This window comes from Thunnus albacares, chromosome 13 (assembly GCF_914725855.1).
Source record: "Thunnus albacares chromosome 13, fThuAlb1.1, whole genome shotgun sequence".
Classification (NCBI taxonomy): domain Eukaryota; kingdom Metazoa; phylum Chordata; class Actinopteri; order Scombriformes; family Scombridae; genus Thunnus; species Thunnus albacares.
The window spans coordinates 25,301,152-25,319,005 of record NC_058118.1 but is presented as its reverse complement, the minus strand read 5'-3'; the positions used below and the strand labels follow the sequence as shown (position 1 = coordinate 25,319,005).

The window sequence follows — 17,854 nt, the reverse complement described above, 5'->3', positions numbered from 1 at the left end:
ACCTTTTTTATTTTACAATTCCAGCAAAAATATCATACAATTCCAGTTTAGTTGTACAGTTTGTTAAATATCTAAATACACTTTTACAGTTGCAATATCAGTAGAAAAAAATATTGGATTTTTTTTTTTTTTTTTTTTATGAGATACAAAATGTACACTTCCCTACACATCAAAATTGCACACACATGTACACAACATTGTGTGATGGGCCAACGTTGGCTGTGGACATTAAAAACCTTTGCTCTTATAAAATAAGATTTGTTTACATTGCTTGCCAAATTTCAGTCTGACCACATCATGATGGGGGGGAAAACAACTGCCACGTAAAAAAATTATAATAAAAAAAAGGGCAGCACAGTTACAATCACCATATCCCATTAACTGTGGAAATGTATTGTGAATACTAAAAGTAATGTGTGTATTTTACACATTTATATGGGTATCAATAATATTTTCTTGTAGATAATACACAGTGATATAACAGGTTTTTAACGCTTCACCACAGTGGATAAAGTTCATGGAATTCAGTAAATGTGAATTGCCTGCATGAAGACTTTTAGCTTGATCGAGGTCGAAATTTGATGTAATAAAAACACATGTGCAATTGAAAAGTACAATGTACTCTGAGAACCAAAAAAAACCTTCACAAGCTTATTCAATTTAACAAACTTTACTTCCAGAGATACACTTAGCAACACTTTGGGACATATTTTTGGGCAAAGGCCCCAGAGAAATCATTTAAGTGCAGTGAAAAATTCTTCTCTTTTTTAAAGCTCAAATGAATGGTCTTCTGAATTGTTGCTTAGAAGATGGATTTTCTGTAGAGCACAGTAATGGTACAGAGGTTCATGAACACTTTTTAACTTTTATATTTTACTCCAAATCCACTAGACCACTCCCACAGAACAGTTCATTATCAATACCATCTGCTCTTGTCAGTTCAAACAGGATGGTGTCACTGTTGTTTCTTGATAAGACTCAAAAGTGAGAGAGCTGCACAGACTGAACACTAGCTGGAATAAATTAATTCTCAAGGTCGCTGTATTGTCAACCAGAGCTTTTGGCCACTTAGAGCAGAGGAACTCATTTTATCACCTTATTAAGTTATTGTGGCAAACGTTAGCAAACAACATTACTGTCCATTAACACATCCATCAGACAAGAAGCAACATTGTCATTGGAGTTGTGTTTCTGGCCAACTGGTGAATATGAGTCCTATATTTACTCTCCTTTTATCTGTTTTTCTCTCCACCCACTCTTGAGAAAAATATCACTCTAATATCTGCTAAATACTCCGCTATGTTCACAAGCTAGTTGCTAACTTTGTCTGTCTGCTGCTGTTGATGAGAGCTATAAGACTCAACCATATGTTAAATGTGCCATAAAAACAAAACTGCAAGCCACACCTTTTCACATTACTTGTAGTAGTTTTATATATTGTTAATATAAAAGAAATAAATTACTGGAGTTTAAAGTTATTATTATTGCATGTTAGCTCCTGAAATTGTTTTATTGTAATGGAAAAAAATCACCTGGCAAGGCTACAAATCCTGATGCGACCAAACGCTGCCAAAGCTTCCTGTATCAGGGAAAAGCACTATATAGCAAACTAGCTATACAACAGATGTTAACAAGCTGAAATATTGTAGTTTCATTACTTTTAATTAAATTATCATCATAATAAAACAAGCTGCTCAGTGTGGTATGTGTAAGAATTAATCTCCTTTTTTATCAAAGGATTAGCTGACAGGAATCAAATTACAGTCAAGAAATTGGTATTTGTGGCTGTGGCAATGCTGCACTGTGAGATGTACAGACTCAGGGAAAACCAGATGTTATCAAACTGTTCTGCAGGATGGATGTGGGAAAGGAAAAACAAGAAAGGAGACTTCTACGATAGCTACATCTCTCAACAGGTAAATAACTCTTTATATTTGAACCAGTGTCTCTTTTCAGCCGAAAATGTTGCCTCGTGTATCCACTGCCCTACACAACTTTGTCCACAAATACAGTGTTCGTATTTAACAGTCCTTCACAATAAATCACATGATTTGAAGGCCCAGATTGCACTACTGATCCGAACAGGACTCTGTTCACTTTAAAACACTGTTACCACAGTGACGTGTCAGAGAAAAAGAAGTTAACTGGAATCAGGGTGTAAAAAGATCAGAGGCGTGCTCTGTTTGGTCCTGTAGAGGAAACCTGGCTACAGCAGTGACTCAGTGCTCTGAAGCAGCGATGCCTGGTCACCTCTTAACAATCTGACAATGCACAAGCTGTCCAGGCGTGTAGCTTGAAGGTCTCATGGGAAAAAGACACAAAAACACTGAACTTAATTTAAAACTCTGAGCTCTTTCATTGGGAGTGCAAAGTCAGGATTTTCGTTACAGACTTAGACAGTTGACCATACTTAATAAAATGGTAACAAATGAGGTGTGAGACTGCCATTTGTAGCCAAAATCATATATTATCAACACACATGATACATTTATCATGAAGCCTTAAAACATGGAGGAAAAAGTTACGCATATACTGTTAATTACCATTTTCGTAAACTTTTTTTCAATTTAAACCTCTGTCACCTCTGAATCAGATGAAAAACTTAATGGCAAAGCAAAGTGGACACTTGATTGAAGGGACATCGTGACGTTCAATTAGCAAGTGTAATAACGGTTGAGCCAGCAGACTTCAGCTTTCAGTCTGAAGGATCCATCTTACTGACAGGAGTTCAGATCAATCTTTTTTATTTGAACTGTAGCTGGCCAAATCATTCAGTGTCATGGTGGGTTTAAGTACCAACTATAAACCCAAAACTAACGTGTCCTCAATCTTGCTTTAGAAGAGGAGAGTTCCTCCTCTGGGTGACCCAGCACTGTAATTTATCTGAGTGTAATAATACATTTCTATTTTCAATATATAACATTTTAATAGATGAATGTTTGGACATGTTTGATAAGCTAATATCACTTTGCATTGACAGTTTCAGTGCTCAATAATCTCTTGGCTGCTCTACTGAATTTTGAGTCTCACATTTAAATTACTAACTATGTAGATAAGTCCCTCTACTCATTGTTAAAAACATCTAAAATATAAACATCACCACATCTACTGCTGTGTTTGACAACTCTGCGCTCTGTGTAAGAACTAATGATTGGCATTTTTGTGAAGGATTCATGTTTACGATCACTAACAAGTCTTGGCAGCGAAACTGTCCATATGAGATTGATGTTTGAGTTGGCAATGATAAAGTCTGCAAGTCTAGCCCACATAATGGTACTCGATCATAATGGTACTCAATGTAAAATTTGGAAACTAGCCTAATTTGTAAGTAAGAAATATCTCAACCAATGTATTATCTATGTATTTTAGAGAATACGACTTTTCTTTTTGGTCTACAACTGAAATCTACTGAAGCACAGTATCTGGAACTGCTGATTAAAATGTCACACACTGTACATTGTTCTTCTTCACAAAATCGGATTAGAGAATCGGTGCAAGCGACAGACCAGAACATCCCAAAACATCACATCAAACAGAAGTCCAACACAATTTATCATAAGCTGAACCACAGGATCAAAACAAAGACAGAAGAACATTTCATTTAAAAAAAGAAACTAAAAGTTGGATGGAAAAAAACAGGAAAAAAAGCAATGACAATTCCCTTCCCCCATAAAAGTACTTTGGATTGAACGGGTGGGGGAAAAAAAACACAACAGCAACATGTCATGAAGTTCTTCTTAGGGTTCACTTTTCAAGGCAGGAGAAAATATGGTGGAAAAATGTCTCTTTAGCTCTATTCACAGCCAGCATGTTACATGTGTGTTCATTTAGAAAGCCGTACACGAGTCACAAAGCCAGTGGTGCCTTCAATGTCCTGCATCAGAGTCCAGGTCAATCCATGTTCAATTCCAAATGAGACTTTGGAGAAGATTCACTGTTTTTCAGGAAAAGTCACCTCGTGAATGGAGTGAATTGTTCCCTACATTGCTCTGGACACTTTGGACCACACACACACTTTCCTGCAAACACACACACGCCTACATCTAGTACTCTTCCAACAAGGCACTGAGATTTCATTCAAGTTTAGCATCACACAAGTGCTTTATGCATTTTAAACTTCCACATTCATCTCCCAGAGCTACCTCGGCGAGTCTATTTCCCCCCCCCTCCCCCCATTCCTCTCTCCTCCTGCTCGCACTGTACGCTAAAGTGATGTGTCAGCTCAGCAGTCTGCCAATCAGGCGACCCTGCTGCATGTCCGCCGGCCTGCCAGTCACAAAGCTAGTCAACTCACTACTACGCATTATGATGTGACCCTGCGCTCGGCCGTCTGTGACGAGGTTGTTCTGGCGACTGAGTGGCAGAGCCGGGTGGGGAGCAGCAAAGGGCAGACAGAAACAAGAGGTGTGACAGCAGCTCCCACCTCCATCATCACACCACCATAACAAACAAGAAGCCCTTAGCCAGTGTTAGTTAGCCCCCAAACCCTGGCGTTAAGATACTACTCGCACAGTGACAAACCTGCAAATGATAAGTACACCGAGGAAAAGTAGAGAATGCAGAAAAAAGGATGCGAAAGAAATATCCATTAAGCTTTCTTTGTCAGCTTCCACTTGCTACATTTGAAGTAGCTCTGCCCACATCTGCCACAGAGAGGAGAAGAGCAGATGAGGAGAGACTACCAAGCCGAAAGGGGAGGGAGGTGGTAAAGGGAACAGAGGGTGAATGATGGTTGTAAAGGAAAATCAATTCACTAGGTGATTTTCAGAGTGGTTCTGCCTGGCTTCACCCAGCTGTCAGGATGACTTTGGCTCAGCAGGAGACCCCCCCCCCCCCCCCGCGCGCACCGACCCAACTGCCCACCCCAGGGAGGTTGTCAGCGCTGGAGAGACATAAGGGGATTTGAGAGGGTGAATGGAGAAGGTGGGCAAAGGTGCAGTCATGCGGGCAGATAGAGACGGATGTGCAGGCAGAGGCGGACTGGGAGAGACAGGAGGAGGAAAGAGATGGAGACAGAAGATAAAGGTAGACTGACAGAGAAGAGAAATAAAATAAAAATAAAAAAACAAACATAGAGGGAAAGAATGGCAATAAATAAAGGCAGAGAAAATTTTAAAATAAACAAAAAGATTGAGAAACGAGAGGAAAGTCAGATAACAATCAAGCAAAATCAAGGAGTGAGGCAGACCCACAGCCACAGCGATGCCGTGACAGAACGAAAACATCTCACACACAAAGTCACTTTTAAAACTCAAACCCATCAGTCAACCCAGTCTTTCCTCTAACTGATGTGTTTAACCAACTTCCCCCGCGGTAATCCCATCCTGCCTCACTCTGAGAGCCCCAAAGAGGAACAGCTGTCACCTCAGCGTCAGGTAAACAGGGAACCAGAGTAAGTGTAATACCCCATTTCACAGCAGCAGCAGCAGCAGCAGCAGATCCAAGTCTGCGTACGTCATGAGTCTTTTTCCTCTTAAGACGCCGCGCGGGGCCTCAGTTGGCGCCCCGGTTGAAGCGCTCCAGCACGGTGGCGTTGGTTCTCTCAAACAGCCACTGCTGGCTGGGGGAGGAGGGGTCACACGTGTTCATGAAGACTCGCCGCTCGTTCAGGCTGCTGTCGATACAGCTGTTACTGACGGGGTGATACAGACTCTTATCCTGGAGGATGGAGAGAGGGAGAAAAAGGAAGAATGGTTAAAAGAAGGAAATAAATGTTTTTTTTTTTTAAATTTCCTATCTGGGCCCAAAATTACCCTACCAGTGTTATTGCAGGTTTTAGCCCATTTTCTTGCAATTCTACCTTAATCATGACCATTTTCCATTTGTCAAAGCATAAAATAATAAATTTGTTTTGTTCTTGTTCCTTTAGTTGGATGTTTGAGATTCACTGTGCAGAAGGATGTATGTCTGGAGTTTGTTTTCACATTCAGCTGCTGAAAGTTTCTCAACTTGTGCTCACCTTAAATCTGAGTTTAAGGCGTGTACCTATGAGCAGGATTTGTGACATCACACCTAGTTTGGAGCCAATCCTGGTTTAGTATTCAGTTAACACAAGTGTGATGTGGAAACTTGAAGCCTCCAGTGCACAAACTATGAGAATGGACTTTACGGTGAAGTAGGAGACATCTTGTATCCAGCAGTTAAACCTTTTAAATGAACAATATTTGCATATTCACAGATTCTCGATTTGTTAATGAGGGAGAAGGTGTAGATTTTTAACAAGATTACTGAACTTTTTGCGAAAAAAAAAATGTATTAGACACAAATTCTTATTAAAAGTAGAGTACCATCTTAAAACATGTCTGGGGATTAAGATTAAGGGTAACACTTTATAAATGAACACATACTTTTACTTAAACATGACAGTCTGACATCTAAACTTGGGTATCGTTTTAGATTTTATTGATTCTGATTCTTATTTGTTCCCATTCTGGTTAAATCCTATTTTTTCTGATAAATTAACAACAAATAATCAGATGTGTTGCCTATAAAATGTCGGAAATAGTGAAAAAATTCTCACAGCCCAAATTGCTGTCTTCAAATGTCTTGTTTTGTCCAACCAGCAGTCCAGAACCACAGTTTGCCATCACAGAAGACAAAGAAAAGCATAAAATCCTCACATTTGAGAAGTTGGCACCAGCCAGTTTTGGGCATATTTGCTTTAAAAGAGCCTAAAACGATTACTCAAACTAATTAACTAATTGTTGCAGCTCTAATAGTCACTCTTTCCAGATAATTGATGTATTTTGACAAAAAGGGGTAAAAAGTCGCATTAATCATGCACAAGATGAGTGTTCACTGTTTTTAAACTTGTTTTTTTACTGAGTTGTAGGTGCAAGTAATGGCTGACAGGCACTATGACTCCAACTGGGACATCAAATTTGTTGAACTGCAGAAAGAAAAGACTTCCTCCCTTGCATCAAAATCATTATTTTTGGAAAATGATTACATTTTGTTCTATCACAACTGTCTGGTCATTTTGCTTATGAGGGTTAACTGCTGCTAACAACCTTGTTTGTGACACTGCATTAAATCCCACAATTGTTACATAAATTCAAATGAGGCTACCAGTAAAGCATGTTTCTTTAATAACTGAGCTTAAATGCAAAACGCCAGCATCATAAGTTCCTATAAATATCAACCAGTGCAGTTTCAGCTTTAGGGAAGATTCTGTTCAAACGTGCAAAACTTTGAATGATTAAGCAGCCTTGGAGTCATTTATTTTAAAGCAATTATGTTTGCAGCTTTGCTGTTTTGTACTGTGAGAAGAAGGGAAGAAGAGGACAAAATGTTCAGAAAAGAGACTCAGACACATGGATAATATGTTCGGCTTTGACACTGGTGTCCACTTTCCCGTGGCGTACCTTTCTGTAGCGCCACAGCTGGTTGCCCTTCATGCCGTGACAGTCATACAGGGTGACGGGGCTGTTGTGTGAAATGGCATCGAAACAAACTTTTTTAGTGTGCATGGGGTCGCCCACTCGGATGTCCTCTCTCCAACCGAATGTGAACACCTGCAGGGAACACAACCAAGCTGTAATGTCACATTCTTCCTCATTTCATGTTAAAAAAGTTCAGAGCAAAAATTTTGTCTTTGAACCTTCCATTACCTTCAACTTCCTATTATTGATGCATGAATTTTATTTGCTTCTCTCCTTCAGACTGTGGATTTGACCCTTGCACTACGTTTTATTGGCTGAACAGGAATAAAGCTTTTTGAAATGTTTAGAAAGTTTAAAAAATGTTTGTGAGTTCAGCTAAACCATTGTAGCCTCTCGATATAGAATCCATTTTATAAAACTGAGTGAATAAAAAACATGTTCATCATGACTCGTGAAGGTTCCTGATTATTTCTAAGCAAATTACCCATCTTACAAAGCCTGAAGACTAGCTAAAACCTACAAAGACCAGACAGACCACACATAAAGACTTTCCACCAACTGGCATTGACTTTTTAGTCTTTAACGATCAGAAAGGAGCATAAATCTTATGACCGAGTGATCACACAGCTATTTTACCTTTTACCCTTCTTTTATTTATTTACCGGTACATCTCCCGCGGGTGACACACACGTTATGTCAATGGCCGCCAGTGTCAGTCACAAATATCAAACATGTTTAAAAAAAAATCTTTATGGGAACAACTGACAAAGATTGACTGACAGACGTCCGATTAGAATCTTTACATATCACACGCTAAACAATTTTAACTGCCAACAGTCAACACTGACTGACCCGGACTGGAAAAGACCCGCTCCAACTCAGTCTGATCAGTCATCACCCCTAAATCATATTCATAATCATCTCAACAGTAGTCTTGTGTGTCTCCACCTTAAGATGACACTTTTGACCATGTAAATTGCAGGTATATTTTGGCATACAGCATAAATGAAGAGTCTAATAAAAAATAACTTGATTATAATTAAAAATAAGGATGCTTGTTTTACTGCTATGTGATTAACAGCATGAGAGAACATTCATAACGTCGGTGATGAAGACTATGTGATACAGTCACAAGCTCCAGACAAAAAAAAAATTGTGTTGAGTTGCTTTTGTTTTGCAAAAATACTTTTTCTAAAGTCAAGAATGAACTTGCATGTTTTACTTTTAAGCTAACATGGATAAGATGTCATCAAAGTGATGAAATCATAACTGCTGCTGCAGCTTTCATGTTAACTGATCCAACTACAAATTAATTCATTGATGAAGACTATGTGGCATAGTTGAAAACTCTAGAAAAAGCTAGTAAAGTAGTATTAGAAAATTACAGTTCCCTTGTCCATGGCATAAATTATGTCATTTGACTACGTCCGTGAGGGTCTGCACGCAGCCAAAAATTTAAGACCATGCGGACTCTACCTATGGAGAGTACGCGCCAACAAATGTGTTAAAACTGACACAGACACTGAGGACGTTTTTTGTCAGATCGCTTTGGGAATGACTGAAGTTTCAAGTTCTGATGTTGATTTGTTCAATTTAAAAGATTGTTCCTTTTAATAATTGTGGTGTCAGAACACACATTTTTTTTTTTTTTTACTTATTTTTTATTCTTTTACACATTTATGCATTTTTCATGTGGTCATATGTCTCATCACAGACCCAGAAAAACACAAAGAAGTCAATTATGATTAATATTTTCGCTCTGGTACTAAATTTGTGTGTATGTTACGAAACATACAAACACTACAATACAAGTGCAATGCATACACTATACTGTATATAGTATATTATATGTTCTCCTTGTACCGTGTGTGTGTGTGTGTGTGCGTGTGTGTGTGTGTGTGTGTGTGCGGGTTCATTGCTCTTCAGCTCAACTAAGTTCTCATCTCATTTGCATCTATTTATCTAAAAACTGCTGAAACACTGTGATGACTCACCACACTCAGGAGAGTCTTTCATGACACTTTGATTGATGGTGCCCTTAATGATGGTCCCTTTTTATCTAATTGTCACTGTGCATATTTGATCTCAAGTCAGAGATGATAAATGTGTTTTGAAAAACAAATATCTACAATAATAATAACAACAATATTTTAAAAGATGTAAATTTAAAATTACATGATGGGAGTAGGAACACAGTTTTAAGTAACTAGTAAAATCCAGTTTTTGTATTTAATTTCATGGAGCCAAACAGGCTCAGATTAGACGTTCTACTTGTGTAAATGTGTCTTGATTACACTGAGACAAATTTGTGTGCTTTTTTGCATTTGTCTAATAAAGTAGTAGTAGTAGTTTTCTGTTATCTGAAAAGAAAATTAAAAAAATAAAGCCGTCTTTTAAGTCTCGCCCATCAGTGTCGTCCAAGTGGCTGTCGCTCTTCCAGCTCACAAAGACTTTCTGAATGAGTTCTGCTGCTCATCTTGTACCGAATCAAAAAGCCCTGACAAGGACAGCTGCCAGAGGGCCTCCTGTGATTTGCAGCAAATCCATTTCTCGCTGGCGCTGAATACAGATGGCAACTGTGACACAGATTAAACTACAATGCATCTTCAGATTAAAGCAATTAAACTGTCAGAGCTCTGAGGCACAGTATTTCAGCTGTGGAAACAAAAGGGGACATTCATTCAATTAAAGTTGTATTATGAGCTCATCTTAAAGATCCTCACTGTGACGTGTGAGAGCAAACAGACTCCTTTTTAGAACAATGCAAAGATAATGAAGCTGCTGGTGTGCATGTGTATCTATAAGTTCATTTGACATGTATGTGTTTAGCAGAGGAAACACAATTACTAACGCGACAACCTATCAACAATGGTGAATCTCTAGAGTGGCCTAGTGGTCTGAAAGTCTGTCCCTTAACCAAAACAAATAAATTGGTGGTTCAACTCCCAAACAACAATGTTCCTCCATGAACAGACATGTTTCTGGATAAAGTGTCCTTGCTGCTGAACTCCTATCTGCTTACTGAAACCCCTTGAACCATAAGAGTAGACGTTTTATTGTAACACTTGAGGAATTCAAAGTGACCCTTCAAAAATACAAGACGTGCCAGGTTGATATAAGGGCGAGAGGCACCAAAAGCTAAAATTTTGGACCCAATCTGAAACTGACCTCTTGAAAAGATACCTGAACCAGAAGTACATAAATTAATTGTCAAAGCAAAGAGACTCGATTTTAAAGGGACCCAAGGACAATCAAACATAATAAAAAAAACTACTTAAGATCTAGTTGAACATCAACACTGGCAGCAGTATGATGTGCCACCAATCAATCAATGAGCAGCGGTGATAGAAAAGAGAAGCAACAAGTGTCAATTTTTCTGCAGTTCACAGTTCAAACCCTCATTCTGCATCAAAAAACTTGTTTCCCTGATGATAAAACAACTCATCACATCACATATTTAGACCTGATAGCGAGTCTGCTCTGATCCACTCCGGTATTAGACATATTAACGCAGACTTGAGGGAAGCAGCAGATGAACAGGACCCAACCTGAACCAGATTAGACTGAATAAATTATATGAATTACTAGGAAATGAGTGGACCTCTAGTGCACAAAACTCTAATATTCCCAATATAACGCTGAAATCCCCCTTTTATATTTATAAAAGAAAACATTGCATGACAATTTCGTGGTAACAGCACACTGTATTGTCGTGGAATTTGTCTGAAAACAGGAAACACACATATGAAATAATACACAAAACACTGCTGGGTTGAAGATTAAAAATTATTACTGTACAATAAGGAGACAGAACACACACAGATTTGCATCAGTTCGTGTCAACGAACAAAGAGCAACCCTATTCTATTAGAGTTGCAGAAGGAACAGAGAAATGATCTGTGATTGGTCAGTGTATCAGCTTATATGATTACAGCCACGAGGTATACATTTACATGCACATATATGCTAGATAAGAGCCACATCTCCCAACGACACAGGAAGGCAAGAGCCTCAAGCTGTATGTGGCCTTTGACCCCTTAACCTGTCCTGTTTACTCCAAGACCCAGGATGTTATTTGAGCCTAAGCCAGAATGTAAAGAGGGGAGTTGGCCTCCTAAAGCACATTCCTTCTCTCAAAGACATGCACACGTTAACAAAGCAAACGATCATTGCACAACTTTGCACATTAAAATGATAAGCCAGTCCTTTGGTCTTTCATTACTTTGTTTTGTTTATTATTGTCCTGTTTGTCTTGGACTTATGTTGTCAACTTATGTCTTCTGCATTAGTTTAGACTCAATTTCTTCAGTTCTTTGATAAATAATTCAAAATTAAGCCTGAAGAGTTTGAACAAGGCTAATTATCTTTTTTTTTTTCAGTTTTTTGCTGCTCACCTGTCCATGGCTCCAGCTCACCTCCCCCCTTCCCTTCATACAGCCCTCCAGGCGCATGGGGCTCCCCGATACAAAGTGTTTACTCTCCATACACATGTTGTTGCCAACGTTACGAATCTACAACACAAACACACATAACAGCACAGCAAGTCATAAACAACAACATGAGGGATGTACAGCTGTTAATCACAAAGGACATCACACACAAAACCTGTTGAGGCAGATTCAAGTTTTTGAATGATCTCCTTAGCTTGCTTTATTTCAAAAGGCAGAGACATGCCAATCACACTCTGAATCACATTAAATGACTATTCTCTCCTCTCAGAATGCAATCAGCCCACGATTCCAGACAGGAGCCTGGTACGGCAGACATATAATTATTAGAACCAACTGGCCTTTCTTTTCTTGACAGTTTTCTGAGCTATTGTGAAAGAAATTGTTACTAATGATCCTGATCTTTTGGTTTGATGGTTATATTGAAATCATTTTCAAATGAAAAGCAATCAGTATCATTCTTTGAAAATTATGTAAATTCTAATTTTAAGTGTTTTTAGCTCATAATTAAAGGAAATATCAAAAATGATTTTTATATAACTGACAACAAATAGTTTTTTTAAAGCTGTAAAATCTAAAACCTAAAAATAAATACAATTTCAAATCTTTTTTTTTTAGCACTTTCTAGTCACTTTCTAGTCAAACTGAGGGAGATATTTACTAAACTTGGCGCAAATTATCATCAAGGGCACAAACTTTTGTGTCATTGCAATATGTTATAGTAAAGATATGAATAAAGAGCTACACTTCATCTGATTTGCATAAATTGCCATTAAATAAGAGCTGATGTTGAGCTGTTTTGACGTGCGTCGAGCATGGAAAGAAATGGAGCGCAAACCAAAGTGTTTTCCTGCTGGGCAACTTGGAATATTGGTTAAAGAAAAGACACTTTTGGATCTGCACGTGTGTACTGTATTCATCCCGCATGAGGAACAATGTATATTAGGAAATACTGATTAATTATTGTCAGATAATATTACAGTTAATAGCTATAACTGGCTGCCTCCTTAACATCAAGCTGGACTGGAGCCACTGTGAAACATTTAAAATCATGGAAAAAGTCGTGTGAAAAATAAAACTATTGAATTCCTGCTCTTTTGTCTTGTGTTGTGTTGCTGAGCAGTAATGTGTCTTTTAAACCGTGTGTCTCTCTCTGTCCCTCTCAGCTACAGTCTCTCTCTCTCTCTCTCTGTCTCTGTGGCTGATAAAACATTGCTGGAAGATTTTAAACCTGCTTTTCCCAGATGTTAAATTTCAGACAGTCTCCTTTGCTGTAGTGATATATCAGGTGCAGCCACTATTTCTAATAATTTCCCTCCCCCAATATTTTGCATCTCTAAACTTAAAACACATGTCGCGTGAACTCAAACGTGATTTTCAGCAGTGCCACTTTTCTCCTTAACCTCTGGGCTGCCCTTTATTAAATAAGGAGAAACACAATTTGTAAATCCTTCGTAAATATCTCCCTAAGTGTCACATCAACCTGAAGAAAAGGCTGCTGTGTTACACCAACCTGCTGAAGACGTAGACTGATTATCGACAACTGCAAAGTTATTTTTAGACCAAACCTATCGTTGAACACATAAATAAAACCCAAAATAATAAAATTGTATTTCAAAGGAACAAAATAAAGCCTTGGAGGCAGTTTCTCCCAAGCACGGAGTTTAATTACCAGCTGTCAGAAAAAATACCACAGACCAGGTGAGCTCCAGCTGCTCAGATGTCTGAAGAGTGTTATCATGTAGTCATGATGTTAAAGGTTAAGGGTTCTGACAAGCTTATTAAAGAGAACATTTTCTCTAACTGGCTGTACTTTTCATTCTATGACTCATTATAAAGGCCACATAAAACAAACAAAAAAAAATTGGTTTGGTCATTTCAGCTTGATCTAACTGTCTATGAATCTTGTAAGATTTCTGTCTTTAGGGTATGAGAGTTGACTGTACCTCTCCCCACGCAGCAGCAGGAGGCTCCACTGGTGGGTAGTGTTTGGGCAGATCCCAGGCCACCTCGCTCATGAACCACTTGAAGCTCTTGCAGTTGAGGCGGTTCCTCAGCTCCTTCTGCACTGTCATGTCTCCTGCCGACAGGTGGCGGTACTCCGGCCGACGCTGGTAGATGTATTCGGCGTACTCGTCCATCCACACCTCCGCCACGCGTTTCAGGTTCTGAAATCAGATTGAAACCTCCTGTTTTCATTTTAGGCATTTAACTTATTTTAAAAACAATCAAAGGATGTGATAGTTACATAACAATACACCTTACTGTGTAGATAAACATTAGGCCCATTGTTGAGACTCCCCTAAAATTTCATTTTGAGATTTTCAGGGGGTCCAACCTGTCAATTAACTGGTACCAGACCCCCCATGACTGCCTGTATTTCACACAGTGGTGATCTCTCTCTGTTTGTTGCTATGGACCAGCCCTTTCACATTGCACGTAGTCAATAAATCATTGAATCCATTGGTAAAATGTTGACTGGTGCAGCTTTAAATAGTTTTTCACAGAGCTTAGTTTTACTTCAACATGTCTACTCTCCCCCAAGTCAACTTCTTCTAAACAATGTTTTATCAGAATAATATCTCATCGGCAAACAGACACCCGGTGATTTATGTTAGCTTTGCGATGCTGAGGCATATCTTTGAGATGCAAGGATTCATCCTAGAGCGGTAGATAGAAAATAAATCGTTTGGTGAGGAGAGCACTGACAGGGTCCAGAAACAACAAAGAGTTAGAACTTTAACATACAGGATGACTGAAAATGAAAATCCTATGTCAAACAGTAAAAGCCACTTGAACTTGAAAGTCTTACAGTCAACTGGTTTGTTGGTAGATCTTAGTGCTTCTGGACATCCTGTCTTTAACACAGACTGAGCCATCATCTTTACATACTGCCTTATTTGATGTTTTGATTGATCTGACATTACGAAATGATCAAAGCAGCTCAGTAGAAAGGCAGCCAGTCATCACACAGGACCTGTCATTATGTCCTGGGAGGCAAGCAATGGAAAAAACAGAAGCAACTTGTGTCTTGTCATGAAAGCAGATCAAACACTGAACTAAATTATGTAGTAATTTACAGGCTGGATTCATAAAAGACAAATCATTTTTCTGTTTCCCTCTCCAGTTTCTGTTTCTCTCTGACAAGTCTATCATGACAAATGCAGCCTATTATCTCATGAAACAGTGAGCTGACTGAGAAATTGATTTCATTTGGATTGGGTTCAAATGACTGAATATCTCACACATAAAGCTCAAAGCTGTATTTCAAAAATGCTAGTAGTTCCCCAAAATGTCCACAAACAACATTAATGTCTTCATAAATTACTGGGAAAGGTATAAAACTTTATCTCCAAAACATTTCCATTGATGATTGAAATGAAATGACGCTGATGCTGTCCTTGGTTTAAATATTTCACTCAGTGTAAATATCATATAGCTTCATTGAAGTCTTGAGAGAAGCAGACAGAAAATTAGAGTTGCGATTAGTCGATTATTCAGTCAAAAGAAAATTAATCAGCAACTATTTTGATAATCAAATGATCATTTAAGTAATTTTTTATAGAAAAAATGCACAAATTTTAATTGTTTTCTTTGTCCTCTGTGATGTTAAACTGAATTTCTTTCGGTTTTGGACTGTTGGTCGGATGAAACAAGACATTTGAATTGTTTCAGTCATGTTTTACAAACTTAAAGGATAAGGCTGGTAATTTTCTATATTTTTGTTATTGTCAACAAATCTCAAGTGCAGAGTTGAATCAACAAGTATTGTGTGTGTATCCTCTTTGCCGTAGACCTCCATTGTTGACCAAAAACTATTAAAAACACGTTAGTGAGCCACACTGCTGCACTGGGTGACATGTTCCTCCATTATGAAGAGTTTGGTCACGTTCTTTTGTTTAGAAACGACTCCAAAGACTAATAACAGTGATCACGTTTCTGAGGACATGGTTCTGTTTACAGAGCTTAATTAGCTTGTGCTACATATCATTACCTCTTGACTTTGTACTGAAGCTCTTTGAGAAATTCACACGGTAGTACATAAATACATAAATTTACATACATAGTATAACAATGGTGGTCTACTGCACAGATATATCAGACTTTGGATACACAAACAACATCTGTAAATATATGAATTCATTGTTGGTTTCGCTATGCAAATTTGTTGACAATAATAAAAATATAGAACATTGCCAGACATATGCTTTAAGGATAAAATAAAAGGTTTAGGAGGTTAAAACAAAAAACAAAACACATCTATTGAATCAACACAGAAACAGAACCATTATTATGTCCTGGCAGTTTTGATGGTAATGATCATAGAAGTCTGGAGCACACAGGGAATCATTTTGAAGCAGCTTGTCTCTTTGTTTGACTCCATTTTAACACTGAGCCACCTGCAGGTCTGGTGTAAAGCCTTTGACAAGACATTTTCCTGGGGAAAATGATCTGCCAAGAAACTGTGAATTGTGTGAAATTTGCGAGTGAAAGATTTTGAATTTCAGATATCGATGCAAAGCTGAGAAGAAAAGTGTCTCCTTAGAAATATTCTAGAAATATCCTGAAACCAGCGTCCTTTATACTGTATATACTGCCAGTTAGTGTGGCCATTGTAAATGTTTTGAGCAAATGAGAGCGCTTGTCTTACATTAGTCATCATAAAATGTTGGCTGGGATGGGAGCTGATATTGTGTGTTTGCATTTTTACTGTTTTTAGGAGAGAGGTCCCTTTAGGTTTTGCATCTCTATTGCATTTTTTTTTGGGTCTTCCTTAATATTTAAATGTCTTTTATCACAGTGTTTATATTGTATCACAAATGTTTCCCCTCGACTACAACAAAGCAAATTTCTGCTGTGCATCTGTAATTCGATGCTTTTGCAGAAGACTTAATGAGGGCAGCTTGAAATAAAAAATAAATTAATAAATAAAATATGGCCAAAATACATAATTTAGTGTATATTTAAGCCACAAAATTATGCATTTAGTGGCTTTGATGCATCTGTCATTGATCTCTATCAATCATTGTGAAAGCATCCAATATCCTAACTTCAGAGCGAGACTACGTGAGTGGAATAAAAAAGATAAGCAAGCGACGAAGTCGATACAAGCTGTGAGCGACAACGTCTGCAGCGCAGACAGCTTCTTCTACAGGTTCTTTAAGCTCAGACAATTGCAAACATGAAAGATTTACACCTGAGCGATGGGAAATCCAACCATCTGAAGGCTTTGAGGTGTAAAGAAGTAAAAAAAAAAAAATTGCAGAGCCTGTCAGCCTCTGAAGTAAGGACGCATGTCTGGGAATACAGATGGTAGCAGCCTTGGAGGTATGGATGGTGAAATGAATGAGAATACTCTGTGCTCTCCAGGTGGAGTGGAGTTCAGTGGTTCTATATTCCTCCATGTTGACTGGACTCGGGGGGGATCCAGTAATGCACACACTGTGGATGTGTCTGGAAGGCCTTTGTTCTCAGTATTTGTACCTGCTGAAGGGACTCACCTGCTTCTTTATAAAATAAGTATGGCATCTTTAAGTGCATATAACGTTCTCTGCACATTAATGAGAGAATCATGAATGCTTACTTACAAGGATGAGACATGGCAAAAAAAAAAAAAAACCCTAAAAAAGCCCTGCATATTGAAACAGCACAGAGGAAAAGGAAGCATTGGGTTTAATTCTTACTTAAGGCGAATAATTTTTAGACCATGACTGAAGCTTTTCTTGGTGAACCATGAACAAAACCTTTAAGCAACCAAACTCTTTGTTGCCTTCCCTTAAAAAAAAAAAAAAAGAAAAAAGTACTTGAGTAAATGAGTGCTTCAGGTCCGTCAAGTTGGAGGACTGGCAAAAGATGAATTTTAAAAAAGGACATCCCGACATTTAGTTTCTTGTAGGAGTATTGCTCCCCAAAACACCGGACCCTACACTTCCCATAATACTACCTGCTTATCTTTTAAAACTCCACACCTTAATGTTTGTAATATAGGCTTTCAATCAAAAAATCTTTAATTTGAATGTGCTC

At 38.3% G+C, this 17,854-nt stretch overlaps 1 protein-coding gene across 2 annotated transcripts in view; it reads right to left on the bottom strand.

Moving 5' to 3' along the window:
- Positions 1–2,517: 2,517 nt before the first annotated feature.
- LOC122995258 (polypeptide N-acetylgalactosaminyltransferase 10-like) overlaps positions 2,518–17,854 on the bottom strand; it is a 104,134-nt gene continuing 88,797 nt past the window's right edge. For both annotated transcript variants that reach the window (XM_044370339.1, XM_044370340.1), the window contains exons 9-12: positions 13,777–13,998; positions 11,777–11,893; positions 7,365–7,514; positions 2,518–5,658 (exon numbers count right to left, since the gene is read on the bottom strand). In XM_044370339.1, the coding sequence (XP_044226274.1) occupies positions 5,494–5,658; positions 7,365–7,514; positions 11,777–11,893; positions 13,777–13,998 (654 nt within the window). In that variant the 3' untranslated portion in view covers positions 2,518–5,493. The remainder of the gene's footprint in view (positions 5,659–7,364; positions 7,515–11,776; positions 11,894–13,776; positions 13,999–17,854) is intronic.